Source organism: Thalassophryne amazonica, chromosome 6, assembly GCF_902500255.1.
Source record: "Thalassophryne amazonica chromosome 6, fThaAma1.1, whole genome shotgun sequence".
NCBI lineage: Eukaryota > Metazoa > Chordata > Actinopteri > Batrachoidiformes > Batrachoididae > Thalassophryne > Thalassophryne amazonica.
In genome coordinates this window covers 111,793,128-111,811,402 of record NC_047108.1, presented here as the reverse complement: position 1 = coordinate 111,811,402, position 18,275 = coordinate 111,793,128, and the positions used below count along the sequence as shown (strand labels likewise).

General features: G+C 42.8%; 1 protein-coding gene across 1 annotated transcript in view; it reads right to left on the bottom strand.

Moving 5' to 3' along the window:
* The window catches only part of LOC117511523, an 85,134-nt gene that overhangs the window by 44,344 nt on the left and 22,515 nt on the right, over positions 1–18,275 (bottom strand). Inside the window, exons 4-17 of the mRNA XM_034171533.1 lie at positions 17,760–17,940; positions 16,027–16,978; positions 15,281–15,802; positions 14,897–15,073; positions 10,723–10,843; positions 10,519–10,612; positions 10,048–10,105; positions 9,681–9,850; positions 5,954–6,070; positions 5,780–5,878; positions 5,027–5,178; positions 4,731–4,869; positions 4,534–4,656; positions 4,260–4,457 (exon numbers count right to left, since the gene is read on the bottom strand). Of these exons, the coding sequence (XP_034027424.1) occupies positions 4,260–4,457; positions 4,534–4,656; positions 4,731–4,869; positions 5,027–5,178; positions 5,780–5,878; positions 5,954–6,070; positions 9,681–9,850; positions 10,048–10,105; positions 10,519–10,612; positions 10,723–10,843; positions 14,897–15,073; positions 15,281–15,802; positions 16,027–16,978; positions 17,760–17,940 (3,103 nt within the window). The remainder of the gene's footprint in view (positions 1–4,259; positions 4,458–4,533; positions 4,657–4,730; positions 4,870–5,026; positions 5,179–5,779; positions 5,879–5,953; positions 6,071–9,680; positions 9,851–10,047; positions 10,106–10,518; positions 10,613–10,722; positions 10,844–14,896; positions 15,074–15,280; positions 15,803–16,026; positions 16,979–17,759; positions 17,941–18,275) is intronic.

The window sequence follows — 18,275 nt, the reverse complement described above, 5'->3', positions numbered from 1 at the left end:
GGCTGAGGGAGAGAACCAGGAAAAAGACATGCTGTGGAGGGGAGCAGAGATCAATCACTAATGATTAAATGCAGAGTGGTGCATACAGAGCAAAAAGAGAAAGAAACACTCAGTGCATCATGGGAACCCCCCAGCAGTCTAAGTCTATAGCAGGATAACTAAGGGATGGTTCAGGGTCACCTGATCCAGCCCTAACTATAAGCTTTAGCAAAAAGGAAAGTTTTAAGCCTAATCTTAAAAGTAGAGAGGGTGTCTGTCTCCCTGATCTGAATTGGGAGCTGGTTCCACAGGAGAGGAGCCTGAAAGCTGAAGGCTCTGCCTCCCATTCTACTCTTACAAACCTTAGGAACTACAAGTAAGCCTGCAGTCTGAGAGCGAAGTGCTCTATTGGGGTGATATGGTACTATGAGGTCCCTAAGATAAGATGGGACCTGATTATGCAAAAAAGCAGTCCTACATATTTGTTTAATATGCGCATTGAATGACATATCCTGATCAAAAATGACTCCAAGATTTCTCACAGTATTACTAGAGGTCAGGGTAATGCCATCCAGAGTAAGGATCTGGTTAAACACCATGTTTCTAAGATTTGTGGGGCCAAGTACAATAACTTCAGTTTTATCTGAGTTTAAAAGCAGGAAATTAGAGGTCATCCATGTCTTTATGTCTGTAAGACAATCCTGCAGTTTAGCTAATTGGTGTGTGTCCTCTGGCTTCATGGATAGATAAAGCTGGGTATCATCTGCGTAACAATGAAAATTTAAGCAATGCCGTCTAATAATACTGCCTAAGGGAAACATGTATAAAGTGAATAAAATTGGTCCTAGCACAGAACCTTGTGGAACTCCATAATTAACCTTAGTCTGTGAAGAAGATTCCCCATTTACATGAACAAATTGTAATCTATTAGATAAATATGATTCAAACAACCGCAGCGCAGTGCCTTTAATACCTATGGCATGCTCTAATCTCTGTAATAAAATTTTATGGTCAACAGTATCAAAAGCCGCACTGAGGTCTAACAGAACAAGCACAGAGATGACTCCACTGTCTGAGGCCATAAGAAAATCATTTGTAACCTTCACTAATGCTGTTTCTGTACTATGATGAATTCTAAAACCTGACTGAAACTCTTCAAATAGATCATTCCTCTGCAGATGATCAGTTTGCTGTTTTACAACTACCCTTTCAAGAATTTTTGAGAGAAAAAGAAGGTTGGAGATTGGCCTATAATTAGCTAAGATAGCTGGGTCAAGTGATGGCTTTTTAAGTAATGGTTTAATTACTGCCACCTTAAAAGCCTGTGGTACATAGCCAACTAATAAAGATAGATTGATCATATTTAAGATCAAAGCATTAATTAATGGTAGGGCTTCCTTGAGCAGCCTGGTAGGAATGGGGTCTAATAGACATGTTGATGGTTTGGAGGAAGTAACTAATGAAAACAACTCAGACAGAACAATCGGAGAGAAAGAGTCTAACCAAATACCAGCATCACTGAAAGCAGCCAAAGATAACGATACGTCTTTGGGATGGTTATGAGTAATTATTTCTCTAATAGTTAAAATTTTATTAGCAAAGAAAGTCATGAAGTCATTACTAGTTAAAGTTAAAGGAATACTCGGCTCAATAGAGCTCTGACTGTCAGCCTGGCTACAGTGCTGAAAAGAAACCTGGGGTTGTTCTTATTTTCTTCAATTAGTGATGAGTAGTAAGATGTCCTAGCTTTACGGAGGGCTTTTTTATAGAGCAACAGACTCTTTTTCCAGGCTAAGTGAAGATCTTCTAAATTAGTGAGACGCCATTTCCTCTCCAACTTACGGGTTATCGGCTTTAAGCTACGAGTTTGTGAGTTATACCACGGAGTCAGGCACTTCTGATTTAAAGCTCTCTTTTTCAGAGGAGCTACAGCATCCAAAGTTGTCTTCACTGAGGATGTAACACTATTGACGAGATACTCTATCTCACTTACAGAGTTTAGGTAGCTACTCTGCACTGTATTGGTATATGGCATTAGAGAACATAGAAGGAATCATATCCTTAAACCTAGTTACAGTGCTTTCTGAAAGACTTCTAGTGTAATGAAACTTATTCCCCACTGCTGGGTAGTCCATCAGAGTAAATGTAAATGTTATTAAGAAATGATCAGACAGAAGGGAGTTTTCAGGGAATACTGTTAAGTCTTCAATTTCCATACCATAAGTCAGAACAAGATCTAAGATATGATTAAAGTGGTGGGTGGACTCATTTACATTTTGAGCAAAGCCTATTGAGTCTAATAATAGATTAAATGCAGTGTTGAGGCTGTCATTCTCAGCATCTGTGTGGATGTTAAAATCGCCCACTATAATTATCTTATCTGAGCTAAGCACTAAGTCAGACAAAAGGTCTGAAAATTCACAGAGAAACTCACAGTAACGACCATGTGGATGATAGATAATAACAAATAAAACTGGATGGACAATTTGGATGGACAAGACTAAGAGTCAAGCTTTCAAATGAATTAAAGCTCTGTCTGGGTTTTGGATTAATTAATAAGCTGGAATGGAAGATTGCTGCTAATCCTCCGCCTCGGCCCGTGCTACGAGCATTCTGACAGTTAGTGTGACTCGGGGGTGTTGACTCATTTAAACTAACATATTCATCCTGCTGTAACCAGGTTTCTGTAAGGCAGAATAAATCAATATGTTGATCAATTATTATATCATTTACTAACAGGGACTTAGAAGAGAGAGATCTAATGTTTAATAGACCACATTTAACTGTTTTAGTCTGTGGTGCAGTTGAAGGTGCTATATTATTTTTTCTTTTTGAATTTTTATGCTTAAATAGATTTTTTACTGGTTATTGGTGGTCTGGGAGCAGGCACCATCTCTACGGGGATGGGGTAATGAGGGGATGGCAGGGGGGAGAGAAGCTGCAGAGAGGTGTGTAAGACTACAACTCTGCTTCCTGGTCCCAACCCTGGATAGTCACGGTTTGGAGGATTTAAGAAAATTGGCCAGATTTCTAGAAATGAGAGCTGCTCCATCCAAAGTGGGATGGATGCCGTCTCTCCTAACAAGACCAGGTTTTCCCCAGAAGAAATTGTTTATTTATTAAACAGATAAAACAGAATAAACAGATTAAACAGATAACAAATTGCTTATTTTTTTCTTGCTGTCTTTTTTCTTTGACTACTTTGTTTATGAGTTTTATTGTTGTATATAAGTGAAATTTTGTTTCATGGGTGTCTAATAAATTCAATTCAGTTCAATAAAACCTCAGGAAAGTGACAGGATGCATGAGGAGTGGTGATAAAGTGTGCTGGTTCCTATTTTTAAGAACAAGGGTGATGTGCAGAGCTGCAGTAACTACAGAGGCATAAAGTTTATCAGCCACAGCATGAAGTTATGGGAAAGAGTAGTAGAAGTTAGGCTTAGAAAACAGACAAAAATCTATGAGCAACAATATGGTTTCATGCCGAAAAAGAGCACTATAGATGCAATGTTTGCTTTGTGAATACTGATGGAGAAGTACACGGAGAAGGCCAGAAGGAGTTACACTATGTGTTTGTGGATTTAGAGAAAGCTTATGACAGGATGACAAGAGAAGAGTTGTGGCATTGTATGATGAAGTCTGGAGTGGCAGAGAAGTATGTGAGGGTAGTGCAGGACATGTACATGTTTCAAAATGCTGCTGCCAGACTTTTGACAGGAAGCACAAAGTTTGGCCACATTACACCGATTTTGACATCTCTTCACTGGCTTCTTGTCCCAGTGAGATCATATTTGAAGGTTCTGCTACTAGCCTATGAAATTATTCACGAACTGGCACCTTCCTACCTAGTTCACTTACTAAAACACTACGTTCCAGCCCGGGCCTTGTGCTTGCGGGATGTGGGACTATTTTGTGTTCCTAGGGTGAATAAAAAGTCTGCGGGGCATGTTTCACCCATCTCTTTATGATGAAATAATGCTGAATTTATGTGTAAATGATTGTTGTTCAGAAGCTTCAGATATCTGTGGCTGAGATAGATGATGACTGGAGGCAGTTTGAAGCAGAAATGAGGTGATAATCAGTGAACCGCGGCTGATGCTCAGAAATGTCTCATGCACAGTGATGGCAGGGGAACCAGTTTTTAGGGGGGACCGTTCGGTCGGCCACACTCAGAGTGCACTGGTTCCACACCCCATGTGGCTGAGTTGTGACCCTTGACAGGAGTAAGTGGGTATAAATAATGAATGAATGAATGATCACATTGTTGTACGTCTACATACCTGCTCACAAAAATCACAGACTTGGACTATGAGCTGTAACTCTCGGCCACACGCCTCGGCCCTGCACAGAAAGTCCTCCAGGCCGGACTTGAAGGTAGACACGAGAGTCCTGAATTCCTCCATTTGTGGGTAAGATGGTCCACGCTGCAGAAGCTGCTCCGCCTCGGACACTAAAGCCAAGGCGTGATGTCTGCGGCCCTGAGAACGAGATACGAGAGCAAGAATCAGACAGGTGGACAGACATGGAGACATAGTAACAAGCCTCCAGACTCACATTAGCTTCAATAAGGAAGGCAGTGAAGGTGTTCAGAATCTGTTCCATTCTATCCCCAGATTCCTCCACAGATTCAGCTTCCAGCAGGTGGCGCTTTCCCTCTACATGAAACCACTCTTGTATCTGCAGGGACACCAGATGCAAAATCAGACATGAGCTATGTCCAGAAATAACGCTCCGTTCTGGACCTAATGTACCTGGTTGAAGTGTCCCTCCATGTCTCGGAGTTGCAGCAGATAGTTCAGATGTTCCAGTGACATGTTGGACTTCTGCACCAGAATGTGAGCCTGCTCTTCCACATGGTTATACCGGCTGGTCACAGACTCCACAGCATCCCTGCACAGAGTTGGAACACAGAGTTCAGCAAAAACAAAGGTCAAGAATAACAACGGGGGTCCTGGAAATGACTGGAACAGAATATAACGCGGCATCAAGATGGTCAGACTGACCAAACTGAGATAAACTCACCTATTGAGGTGTTTTTGGGGTTTACCTGAGATTCTCGCAGTAGGGGTATTTGAGATCAACCTCCTTCCTGAGCCGAGCCAGGATGGACCCACCATCCCTCTGCAGCCGCACCAAGCGGCTGTCCTCAAGGACATCCTTCATCAGGGTCCTCTGGTCCATCATGCTCTGCTGCACCATCTGCATGGTCAGAGATCTAATCATCAGTTTACAAAAAAGGATAAAAGCACTTTTCTCTTCTATAAGGTACTTTTTGAAAATAAACCAGCTGACAAACATTGTTCTTTAGCACTGAATTGACAACCAACCGTTTTTAACCTTTGGTAAAAACAATTTATTCAACTAAACAGATTTTCACTGTCTCTGTTTTTACTTTTCCTCCATCCTTCACTTCACTTTCATTTTTAGACTACTTGAAGGATAAGTGCTCTTCATGGTGCTTTGGAGGTTGATACTCTGAAATGACGTGTTTGGCAGCTTTCTTGGCCCTAAATGGTCGTCTGGAGACTTTAAAGGGGTCCTCACGAAATAAAACAAACTCTTCTTGGGAGGTCTGCAGCTAATTGGGGCCCTCAGCAATTACCTGGTTGCCCAACCTGCTGCAACGCAGGCATTTAATCATAAAGTACCACAACCAGCCGGCCCCCCACCGACTGACTGGACCAAATTTCAGGAAAACAATGAGCACAGCTGGAGTCTAACATCCACTGAAACAGTGTCGGACATCCTGCTGACGACCTGAGCACGGGGCTCACAAGATCACAGGTCAGCACTATGGTACCTGCACCGTGTCCATCTGCTGTGGCTCCTCTAACCTACTGATGGCAGTCAGGAGCAGGACAGACACCTCATGAAGGTCAGACACAAATGGGAAGAGTTTCTGGGCAATAAGAGATGGACATTATTAATATAAAGCAGATCAGCTGATTCAAAGGCAGGTTGGTTATTTAGAGACCTGGTGCAGGTCAGTCCAGTCCTGGTGTCCGTGGGACAGCGTCCCTTCCAGACGGCAGCTCAGCTGGGTCAAATCCACCAACTTCAACAACGACTTGATCGACGTCACAACATCAGTCTGCTCCAAGGGGACAAACAGCAAAGAAACATTTGGAAGATCTCATATGAACACTGAGAACAATCTTCTACTTCTTCTACAGAGACATTAACACCAACCAGCTCCTGCTGATGGATTTTAATAAATGTTGCTGTGATGTTTTTAATAAATGCAACTTCCTTGAAAAATTTTTTTAATCTTCTCCAGTGGTCATTTTTATTTACATGTTAATATTCTAGCAAACACCAGAACCATAAAGGTTTGTTCTATGTGTTTTTTTTAACAGCTGTGAAGCAAAACATTTGAGTGCTGCTCTCCTCCTGGATTATATATATTTAAAAGTGGTAGAAAGGTTTTTATCTGAATTGGAAGAAAAAAAATGCATTAAATATTAAAATTATGAAGGTAAAAGCCAGAAATTTGTAAAAGAATTTCAAATAATTTTTAACATAATGAACCAACTGAAAAAATATTCAGACAGAATATACAGTGGCTTGCAAAAGTATTCAGCCCTTTGGTATTTCATGCATTTTAATTTGTTTATGCCATTTCAAATACAAAAAGTAAATCAAGCTTTTCAATATAAAATGTTTTTAAATTATCTTCCTTAAACTCAAACTGAAAGTAAATCTCTACAGCTTGATAAAAAATTAAAAATATAAAACCCAAGATGATAGGTTGCATAAGTAATCAGCCCCTTTTTGGTATAATACCTATAATCAGTTTGCCAGTTTTCTTCAGACAAGTCAGGGGATGGATACATGAACATTTCCAAGTCACTAAATGTGTCTTGAACTTTATTTACGTACATCAGTTATGAAGAAATACAAACAGTATGGCACTATGATAAATCTGTGTGAAGTAGACAGTTCTCAAAAACTGAGTGACTGTGCAAGAAGAAGAGTGAGGAAAGCCACCAAGACACCCAGACAACCCAGAAGACATTACGGGCTTCTGTGACTGGAGAAATTATGCATAGTGCAAGTTTTGCATTTTGTATCCCCAGTTATTCAGCTTCATCATGAAGTTGTATAGAGGAGGGTTTTATTTCACCAAAACATTAAATCTTGGCTTGCATCTCAGATGTAAGCCTAGATTTATATTTAATTATTTATTAATTGATATCAAGAGATTTACTTTGAGTTTGAGTCTAAGGAAGATCATTTTAGAATTTTTTTTATATTGAGAAGCCTGATTTACTTTTTGTATTTGAAATGCCATACACAAATTAAAAAGCGTAAAATACCGAGGGGCTGAATACTTTTGCAAGCCACTGTATATGTTGGGAAGGTGTCGTAACACGGACCCGCAACAGGGGGCGCAAATGAACGGACAATGGATAAGACAAAGAGTAACAATTTAATGTTGTGAAACGCACAACTGGATACAGACAAAGATAATGCCAATTAAACACAAGGTGACGTGCGGGCAGGCTCGAAGATAGGAGACCTCTGGCGATCGGAGAGCCGGGACCCACACAGCTTCCACCACCAACGGCCTGAAGAACACCGGAGCCGCCAAGTCCTGAGTCCCCAGGTGGTCACCGTCGTCTGTTGCAGACCCTGGTACTGCTGGCAGAAGATGAAAAAACAGTTAATGGTGAGTGTGTATCCACACACCCAGTAATCCTTTACCTACAGATCTTCGAGGAGGGAAAACCTCCACCTCCGATACAAAATCACCCGTGCAGCTCCTGACAGTTGCTCCTTGGATGGAGTGAGAGGCGAAGACGTCGCAGACTCTCACTGCACGCCAATCCAAAAATCACTGAATCCTCAGGAATACGGCTGCACACGGAATAATTAGTTAGCACTAATCACAGCAGAGAATTGAATTGAATTGAATTGAATTACCTTACCTTACCTTACCTTACCTTACCTTACCTTACCTTACCTTACCTTACCTTACCTTACCTTACCTTACCTTACCTTACCTTACCTTACCTTACCTTACCTTACCTTACCTTACCTTACCTTACCTTAGTTGAGTTCTCGGCGAGGAGGTGGAGTACTAATCCGGCTTTTGTAGGGATGCAGGTGATTGGTGACAGCTGGTGTAACTGAGTGACCGTTGTCACTCTGTCTCGGCGCCCTCTCATGCTTGAAGCCCGCACTCCAAGCAGGGCGCCGACTGGTGGTGGTGGGCCAGCAGTACCTCCTCTTCATCGGCCCACACAACAGTATACACACACACACACACACACACACACACATATATATATATATATATATATATATATATATATATATATATATGTCTGGCTGAAAAGACAGTCAAAAGGTAAAAATCACAAAATTTCAAGACAGAATGATTTTAAAAAATGTATTACAATCAGACAAAACAACATCAACAAGATAAAATGTCTGATATGATTTACAGACATCTTGCACTAGATTTACAGAGATCGTGCACACACTGGGTCAGGTCTCATGCACGTGCACGTCCACACTTCCTCCTGCAGATGCCGTTAAAAATCAAATAAAATATTTGTTATGAAATTCCCCCAAGATAAATATGTTTTCTTCATTAAAAATTGCTGGAATTTTGCAACACATTGCAAAAATGAACCAAAATTATAATTCTTGGATTTGAGGAGAAACTAAATTTTGTTTTGTGAAATTTGATTAAATACCCCCCCCCCCCGCAAAACAACAACAACCAAAAAAAAAAAAATCTGAAAAAACAACAACAACAACAACAACAAAAAACAAAAACAAAAATAGGCCTGACTTCAAGAGATATACAGTAAAACTTAAATACAATGGATTCAGGTGGACCAGCAAATTTTGTCTAATTGAAATCCGTTATATGTATGTGAGGGATTAGTTGCAGTCAGGAGGCGCCAAATGATCTAAGGAGAATCCTGAATCTGGACCTGCCTCATTTAATAACCAGGTCAAACCTTCATCTGAAAAAAATAAATGCCTGCCTTAAATAAGCGCCCGGCATTATGTGCATTAAAAAGATTACATTTATTCGAGTCCCTCTTTTTTCTAAGTCTGCTGTGTAGTGGTACCTTAAAATCCTAAAGACTTATTTATGCTTCTACAGCTCCGAAACTCTGTGGCCATGCAATGACGTCGATGTGGGCATGACCCTTTTAAAGTTCTCCATCACATCTTTATGCAATTTGACGCAGGAACAGCAGCTTTTTCTGGATTAACTTGTCCCTCAAAGAGCTTCACTTCTTTATACAATCATCAAAATCCAAACCAGCGGTACGGTACGTACAATTTCCTCCATGAGTTGTGGGTCATTTGAGTGTCTTTTTCTGACTCCGTGTTCTAAAGTTGGTCAAATTTGCGGACTTTTCTGCCAAACATATTTGATCCATGATCGAAATGTAATTGGTGTGCACACTACAAAAACTTTTAAAATATGACGGGAGAGGAAGGAGTGAAAATGTATAAGTGGCCAATTACAGCCTTTTGTGATGTCCAATGGAGCAGGTGTGTCAGGCTCCGGAGAGCCAGGCAGAGCTCTGAAAATGATTTTTAACTTTGTTTTTGTTCTCAAAGTCTTAAAATGTCGAGATTTTATTTAATGCAGGGTTTAAGAAACTTCTGATGCATGATAAAGCAAAAGTGATATTTTCTAAGTGCTTTGTTTTTCTGGGGAGGGCGTGGCTGACCTGTATCCCGGGACACTTCTCTGGACGATGGCTGTTCTCCTTTTGCACCAGCAGAACCAAACTGTTTGGGGTGTGAGGATCCTCCTCCTGCAACAGTTTCACATCCTGAATTAAAGTTGCTATTGTGACCTGATGCAGCTTGCAGTTAAACTTTTGAACTTTCCTGGAAGCTGAAGACACATATATGAGATAATGAACTCAAATATAAAATCAGCATCATTACAACAGACAACCATCAGACTCAACGGCTCCATCACGGCCCCATAGTTTGTAAACATGATGGGATCCAGGCCCACATTTTAGAGTGCAGAGTTAGAAAATGTACCAGCTGGACAATGAGGATTATGTCACACGTAGTCTCAGTCACAGTTCTGTTGCTCCTGGAATTCCGTAATATAGTTGGGTCCAGTGTGCACAAGGAGAGGCTGAGAAGTTTTGAGTCTGACCCAGAAAAAGTAGGGTGTGGTTCTCCATCTTTAAAAGACATGCAAGTTAGATGAATTGGAAACTTTATAACTGTCCAGGTCTCCCTTGGAAAAGAGGTCTCGACCTCAATGTTAAATTTTGCATTCTGAGAAACCAACATTTCTCAATATTGAACCCAGTGAGTCAAAACTTCACACATTCTCCAGAAAAGTTGGTTTCTAAGAATGATGGAGAACCTCACCCTACTCTTTCTGGGTCAGGCTCAAAACTTCTCTATCTCCCCTTGTACATGATACTTGTTCCATAAACGCAATCATCTCTGAAGTGAAGGACGTCGAGGTTTGCTGCTTCTGTTGTGAAGCTGAGAACATAATTAGCTTCAAGGTGTCTTCAGTTCTTTTATTTTTCTTACCTGAAGTGTCATCAGGGCCTTGTAGAATTGTGGCTGAGGGTTTTTCTTCCTGGCATCAAAAATGAGCATCATCCCTGTTTCTCTGAATTCTCTACTAAAAATAAGACAAATTTGGCAGAAAACATCTTAACTGTCATAACATTAAAATGTTCCGTAATTGCCTCTGACGTTGTGTTGACCAACGTGCAGATGTTGCTGTCTTACCTGGCGATGGAGTGGAAGTAGAAGAACATCTGGAAGAGTTCCTGGCTGGTTACAGAAGGTCTCCATCCCTGGTGGTCTCCATAAACTTCAACTATTGGCCTTCCTGTCCTGTCTCTGCCACCTGAAAGGCATGGAGAAGGATCAAGGTGCATCCAAATTGCTTTAAAAGATTCAAAGTACTTTTTCCTGCACTTGTCAGTTTGACAACTGATTACTTAAAACTAGAGGATGGTGCTGAGGCATCAAGATGGCAACAGTTGTGATAAGCATGTGAGGACTTTTTTCTGCTTGTCTTGTGAGTCCTATGCTGGGTGTGGCTGACCTGTTTGCCACTTTCACCTGCAATCAATCATCTACTCCAGTGCAGTTTAAAAGACCTGCTCATTCATCCACTCCTCATTAGTTCATTGACTTACCTCCTGTGTTGGCTGTGCCCAGCTCCACCACCTATTTTGCCAAAGCTGAGCCTTCAGACTCAATTACTCTCCACCTACACCAGATACACTTGGAACTGTTTGGACAGACCTCTAGCTGATGGACTCTGACTCGTCTTTTTTCCAAATAAAATCACTTAGTTCACCAAGTCAGGATGTGGTTAAAGGGCAGTTCTGTGGTTCCCCTTCATCCACATAGCAAATTTGCTAGAAATCAGTTAAATGAATGGGGAGGAGTCATTGGAGTGAGAGACCTTTAGCAAATTTGTCCATGTTTGGACAATTCTGGAACCCACCTACATGTGTGTACCACATTTGGTGCAAATCAGAGTTCTGAAGATCTAAATATTGACTAATGACCTCAACAACCTGGACCACTGGATAAATAAACCCTTTAAGGGTAACTTCAGAGTCAGCATTCATCCACACACAAGTTTTGTTGGAAATCAGCCAAAAGACCTAAGAGGAGGACAGGAACAAACACTGGAGCTCGTTCTTCAGATTTTATTCCCAACAGGGCAGCTGAATTGCATGTTTCTACACTCTGATTTTGTCTAAGTGTTTGGAATGTTATAAAGCCAAGGACGTGGCTGGTACTGGGATCATCAACTGAAATATTTTCTGTGGACATTGAATCTTACATGGGACAATGTACGGACAATAGACTGCTGATGCATGTCTAGTTTCAGCGAGCAGTGTAACCTTGTTTATTTTATTTTTTTCTCATTAGGTTTAATGTTCTTTTTTTGATGTGTGTAGTGTTCATTTTGAAAAATTTTAAAATCAATAAAAACTTTGAATCACAAAAAAACAGCAAGCAACCACTTTCCAGTCCACCTAAGGGGAGAAGCCGGAGCTCGCGGAGGGAACTCACACAAACACAGGAAGGACCAGGCAGGAAGCAAACCTGTGACCTTCTTGCTTTGAGGCAACAGAGCTAACCACTGAGCCATTGTGCTGATCGGGATCCAGATGTGGACTGTGTGTTTAAAAAAAAAACAACTTTTGCTGCACAGTGAGTTTAAACATTTTTTATAAAAAACATTGAATTTAATTTCTCAAAGCTAGCACTGATCTTCTTGTGACCTGAGAAGGTTCCCCCTGTACAGGCTGTATGGGTGCGTATCCCTGGATCCTGGATCTGATGAAAAGTAAATTTTATACAAATCACACCACTGCAGGTCTGAACCTCGACATTAATGCACAGATTTTGTTTTCGTTGATATCAAACTTCGTCACCTGTCAGAGATGCTGCTCCTGAATACACGGGGTGGGCCCCCGGATCAAGTGGTCCCAGAGGAAGGTGGTCCAGTCTGGGGCGAACAGAAGCTGGAGGCACACTTGTCTGTGATTGGCTGTCTGTCTGATGACCATCTCTGCAGGATACAGATACACTGCCAGGAAGAGCGCCACCTACAGAAAGCAGGTACTTTATTGGAGGAAAAGTCATAAATGCTCCTGGTTAAAGGCATCGTCCCTTTTGATTTGCCACAAATTCAACAAACTTACGAGGTCTGTCCATAAAGTATCGTACCTTTTTTTTTTTTTAAACTATATGGATTTGATTCATATGTTTTCACGTCAGACAAGCTTGAACCCTTGTGCGCATGCGTGAGTTTTTTCCACGCCTGTCGGTGACATCATTCGCCTGTGAGCACGCCTTGGGAAGGAGTGGTCCCGCCCCGTCGTCGGATTTTCATTGTCTGGAAATGGCGGAATGATTTGGGGGTTTTTTCCATCAGAATTTTTTCAGAAGCTGTTAGAAACTGGCACCTGGAAACCATTCGAAAAATTTATCTGGCTTTCGGTGAAAATTTTACGGGCTTCACAGAGAATAAGGTCAGTTAGTACTGCTTTAAGAACCCCTTTAAGGACGCTCAGCGCGCTACACGCCGCACTCCGAGCTGCGACGACGCGGCACAAGCCACCGGACCATTTCTAAATGGATGGCTCTGTGGATACGAGACCGTCGTGTGCTCTTTCTCTGGTTATCACAAGAGCTAGACATCAGCCATTTTCCCGGCAGATTTCACTTTTAACAAGAGATTTTGTCATGGAAAGCCGCACGGAGGCTTCGCGCGTCACGACCGATTCACTTTGGAAGCGAGACAAAGGAACACCTCCGCTTCGGCGTGTCAGAGGACAAGTTTGGACATGTCCAGCTCTCCACAATTTCACTGATACTTACTGGACTGGTAAGCATTGAAAGCCGAGATAGACATAAAAGTGAAATCTGGCGGAAAATGGCTGATGTCCAGCTGTTGTGATAACCAGAGAAAGAGCACACGACGGTCTCGTATCCACAGAGCCATCCGTTTAGAAATGGTCCGGTGGCTTGTGCCGCGTCTTCGCAGCTCGGCGCGCGGCGCGCTGAGCGTCCTTAAAGGGGTCCTTGAAGCTGTACTAACTGACCTTATTCTCTGTGAAGCCCGTAAAATTTTCATGGAAAGCCAGATAAATTTTTAGAATGGTTTCCAGGTGCCAGTCTCTAACAGCTTCTGAAAAAATTCTGATGGAAAAAAAACCCAAATCATTCCGCCATTTCCAGACAATGAAAATCCGACGACGGGGCGGGACCACTCCTTCCCAAGGCGTGCTCACAGGCGAATGACGTCACCGACAGGCATGGAAAAACTCACGCATGCGCACAAGGGTTCAAGCTTGTCTGACGTGAAAACATATGAATCAAATCCATATAGTTTAAAAAAAAATAAAAAGGTACGATACTTTATGGACAGACCTCGTACTTGTGTTGAAGTTCACACAAAAAGTACCTTTACGTCATACGGTGCAAAATGAACAGTTACTGTGTTTTACTCTTGAGGCGATTCAGTGGTTTACAACAGCGTTTGTATTGAGGGTTCCTCCAGGCAACATGAAGGAGGAACGCATGCGCAAGGTTCAAAGTTTCAGCGCAAATTATAAACTCTGAATGTTTGATTTCCAGATAGGACAAATTCCCCGGTGGTGAGGACGAGTGTCTCCCGGTTGATTCCTGGACTGAATATCTACATCCAGGGGTTGATCTACAGGTGTCTCTGTGTGGGTTTGTTTAACGTGGGAATGTTGTTGCACAAAAACAAACACATGATGATCAGAGTCTGAGGACCTGTTTTACCAGAGCCCTTGTGATTAGGGTTCCTCTTAGGCCTTCAGGTGGCCACAGAGCACACAAGGACCCCACTGTGTTTCACCCCAACAGACAATCCCCGACTTAATCTGTTATCCAGGTGTCGCGGGTTGGATTTTGACAACCCAACTAGGAGAAATAATTCCTAAAAAATTTTTAAAAATGTTCATCTCCCCACTAAGTCATTTGACAAACCTAGTAAAAACATTGTAAGTGTATCTGAGGTTCACATTTAATAATGTTCATACTGTGAACTAACAGAGTACACCTGTGGGACCATTGTCTTACCCGTCCAGCAGATGTCCAGTAAGACTACCAGTAGCATTTGGAGCATAGCAGCGCCATTCGACCCTCAAACAGAAAGCCACAGAGGGTGTGTCCTGGTGTCGGTCCTGGTGTCTGTATTTTAAACCACGTGGGTCAAAAGTCCACATTTTCTAGCTCGGTGAACTTTGACCTTGTTGGTGAGCCTTTATTCGTATAAGGATCAAAACTATAGTAGTGCCAAATAAAATAATTTTCTTGATTCGCATGGATTAAAAATCAAAAGGGACAACGCCTTTAAGATCTAATTCAATTTAGAATGAAAAAAGAAGTATAAAACCTGTACCTGGAACGCCGACCTTCCTTCTGTTGATCTTTGGTGAAACCAGTCCAAAGGCAGTGCTGTTTTTACATTTGACCACGTGCAGCCTGGGAATTTCTGCGCAGGAATCAGTGTATTGTCTTCTAACATTCTGGTCTTCAACAAAGACCAGCTCACACCTCTCTGAGGTGTCCACCACCGCTGTGGACAGGGACGAACATCTTCCCTCTGACGCACTGGATTCCCATCTGTTCTGTGGTCCTGTGTGAGACTCTGGAATATTTTGATTCATTCTATTTGAATCAGTTCTGTTTTGTGGATTTTGTTGATGTTTGATGAGTCTCAAATTTGGTGCTGAAGCTTTGCTTGAACTTAAAGGAGATTCAGGGTGAACGGTGGAGACCTCACCTGCCTGCTGAGAATCAGCTGAGCTGGGAAAACTGAGGATTTTTGTCCCATTCACACTGTGCAAGTTGCTGTAGTTTGTGGCACGGGGAGGATCCTCTGGTTCCACGAGCGGCTCAGCGGTCCGATCTGCTGCTAATTTGCATTTTACTGCACTTATATCCCTGAAATCCAAAGAGGCGGCAGCAACTAAATCTGCTGGTTTCCATGCTGGAAACCAGCAGATTTCTCCAGAGTCCTTACAGATGGAAGGAGACTGGTTTTGCATTCCTGTGTCACACCACATGTCTTGGGTGCTACACCATGGATTTCTTGTTTGGGCGTCTGGTGGTTTGTCCCCCTCTGGGGAAACAACGTCCTCCTCCACCACAGCTAACTCTCTCCCCCTCTCTTTGTCCATCCCAAAGGTCAGAGGGTTTTGTATTGCAGCCTGGTAGGACTCCCGGTATCGACACCTCGGCTCCTGAGCTTTGAGCTCGTTCCAGCTTGTCTTCTCATGCAGGGTGTACATGGCTTCTCCGAGATCTGAGCCACACAGACACACTGACAGGAGTCGGCCTGGTCAGGGTGGGAATGCCCCTTGTCCCTGCATGTGTTTGGTTTTAATGATCCAGTTTGACTGTGTGCTGGTGGGTTTGTTGGCCGTGCACGGGATAAGGGTGCCTGGCTTCTCTGGATTTGCACATTCAATTCCATTTGAGTATCTTGCAGGTTTTTGGGGGGATTTGGTTGCATTTTTTCTCTTTTGCCTGTTAGTGCCTGAGCTTGATTAAAAAGCTGCCTGTTTGCCTTCAAGATGTCAAGATATTCGCTGTCTGCTACGTCCGTGTAGACCTCTAACTCGCTGCTTCCTGGATCTTTGTTATTTTTATTATCTTGCACTGTGTTTTCAGAGGCATATTTTTCGGCAGCCCTGCATGGGTTTGTATCGTTGCCTGTACGTGTTTCGGCAGCGGCCCCCATACAGAGGTTGTTCCACATCTTCGGGGACACCCAGCCTGCCAGCTCTGCCTCTGTTTCCGTCTCTTTCACTCTAACTAGTCCAGGCGAAGACCTGATGCTCGTGTCCACCAGGCAGAGCGACACAGCGATGCCATGTTTGGCCGGACATATTCTGGTTTCCACCGAAAATGCAGACGAATGTGAAGCCAGCGGTAAAACTGAACTCTGACAGCTTTGTGCCAATTCCTTTGGAGGAGAAAAAGTTGGTGGAAGATTTGGGTAAGAATTCTCAGCGGCATCACCAGACAAATGGTGAGGAGGAGGAGGAGGAATGGGAGGAAAAGCAGAGGCCATACTTTTCCCCGAACACTGTGGCCCACCCACAAATTCAGGCAGTGCTACCTGTTGCCATGGTATCCTCACCACGCCCTCCTCTTTAGCTAGCAAGCAACGGATAAAGGGTGTTCCGTGACGGCTCTGGTTGATCTCTTCCAGCCAAGCGCAACTGAAAATCCAAGAGTAGGAAGCTTCAGGGATTTCCGTCTCCTCGACTACTATTTCCTCTCCAGCCTCCTTTGTATCAAGGAGGCTGCAGACAACAAGGCGAGCTGATTGGTCACAATCTCCAGGTGCCACCTGGAGGTAACAGTCTCCTGGACAAAGGAGGGTGGAGTCGATGGGAGCAAGGTGGACAACAAGTTGGTCACACAAGCAGAGAGGCCAACCGCCAGAGAGGAAGAGTGTGCCAGAGAACTGAGACTGAAAAGAAGACAAGAACAATTAGAATGAAGGTCCTCAGTCATCCCCCCCCCCCTGACCCCCCCCCCCCCCACACACACACACACTCACACACAAGAACAAAGAATATGGACTTTTACATCCTGAAAGTAGCTTCAGAGGTTGTTCCCACTAAACGTAGTCTTCTGTACAAGAAGTCTTCTCGTATTAGTCTTCTCGTATTGCACAGGTTGTATTACTGCACTAAACCAGTTTATTCCATTTGATTGAATTTTTTTTTAATGATCAAAGCTTTACACCCCCAAGACCAAGCCCTGCAATAAAAAGAGCCTAAAAGTGCCTTCAGGCCAAAACTGACCATCAACCTTCTACAACACGTATGGTTCAGCTGGTGCCAACTACAACATACTGATTATGAAGGTATTTATGTTCATTTTTATTTGTTGTTCATTCAACCCCAACAGTATCTCTGAATTGACAGTAGACATCAATGCTGAACTAAACATGTGTGGTAGCTTTGGTAGCACAAAAAACATAAACAACAGCAAAAAACCCAAACACATTTTCCGCTCTTCACCATTACAAAATGGTTGGTTCAAACTGTATGATTCTGACCATAACTCTTAGAAAACGGCCATCAGGCATATTGGTTTGGGTGATAAATCAGTACAGGTCCAGTTTGGCCAATTTCAGTAGTCAATTTAACATTTCTTCTTTTCCAGATTACTGGCTTTTTGCCCCACTGGAGCTACACCTTTGTCCTAATATACAAATACCAGTGAGGGATTTTAGAGTCACTCACACACGCCACCTCCTGTACAGTGTCTAAGATGTACTTTGCTGGGATCATGAAGTCCAGGAGACATCGATGGGCATCTCCATGGTAACGACTGTCGATAAGTTGAAAAAGCTGGCTGAGAAGAGTCGGGGCAGTTGATTCAAAGGGAGGTACAGGACGGACAACAGGTTCTGGATCGACTCCTCTACAGAGTCAGGGTTCTGAAAACACAAAGGAAAAGACACTTAATGTCAACTCCTGTCCTCACTATCATGGATATACGTACCAGAGGATCACAGCATGAAACCTCATCTATACCTTAGAAACCCGTAGATGGCACCCAGGTGTCATGATGAGGGGTTGGACTTTGATATGTCTCAGTAAAAGTACAGTAAGATCAGAGGGATGTAAAGTAGCTCACTGAGAGTTGGACTGCTAATAATGAGACCTGGGTTCAGTTCTTGGTCACGTTACCCATCCCGTGTCCTTGGAGAAGACAGTTTGTGTGCACTAGCTCAGTCCAACCAGCAAGAAACGGGT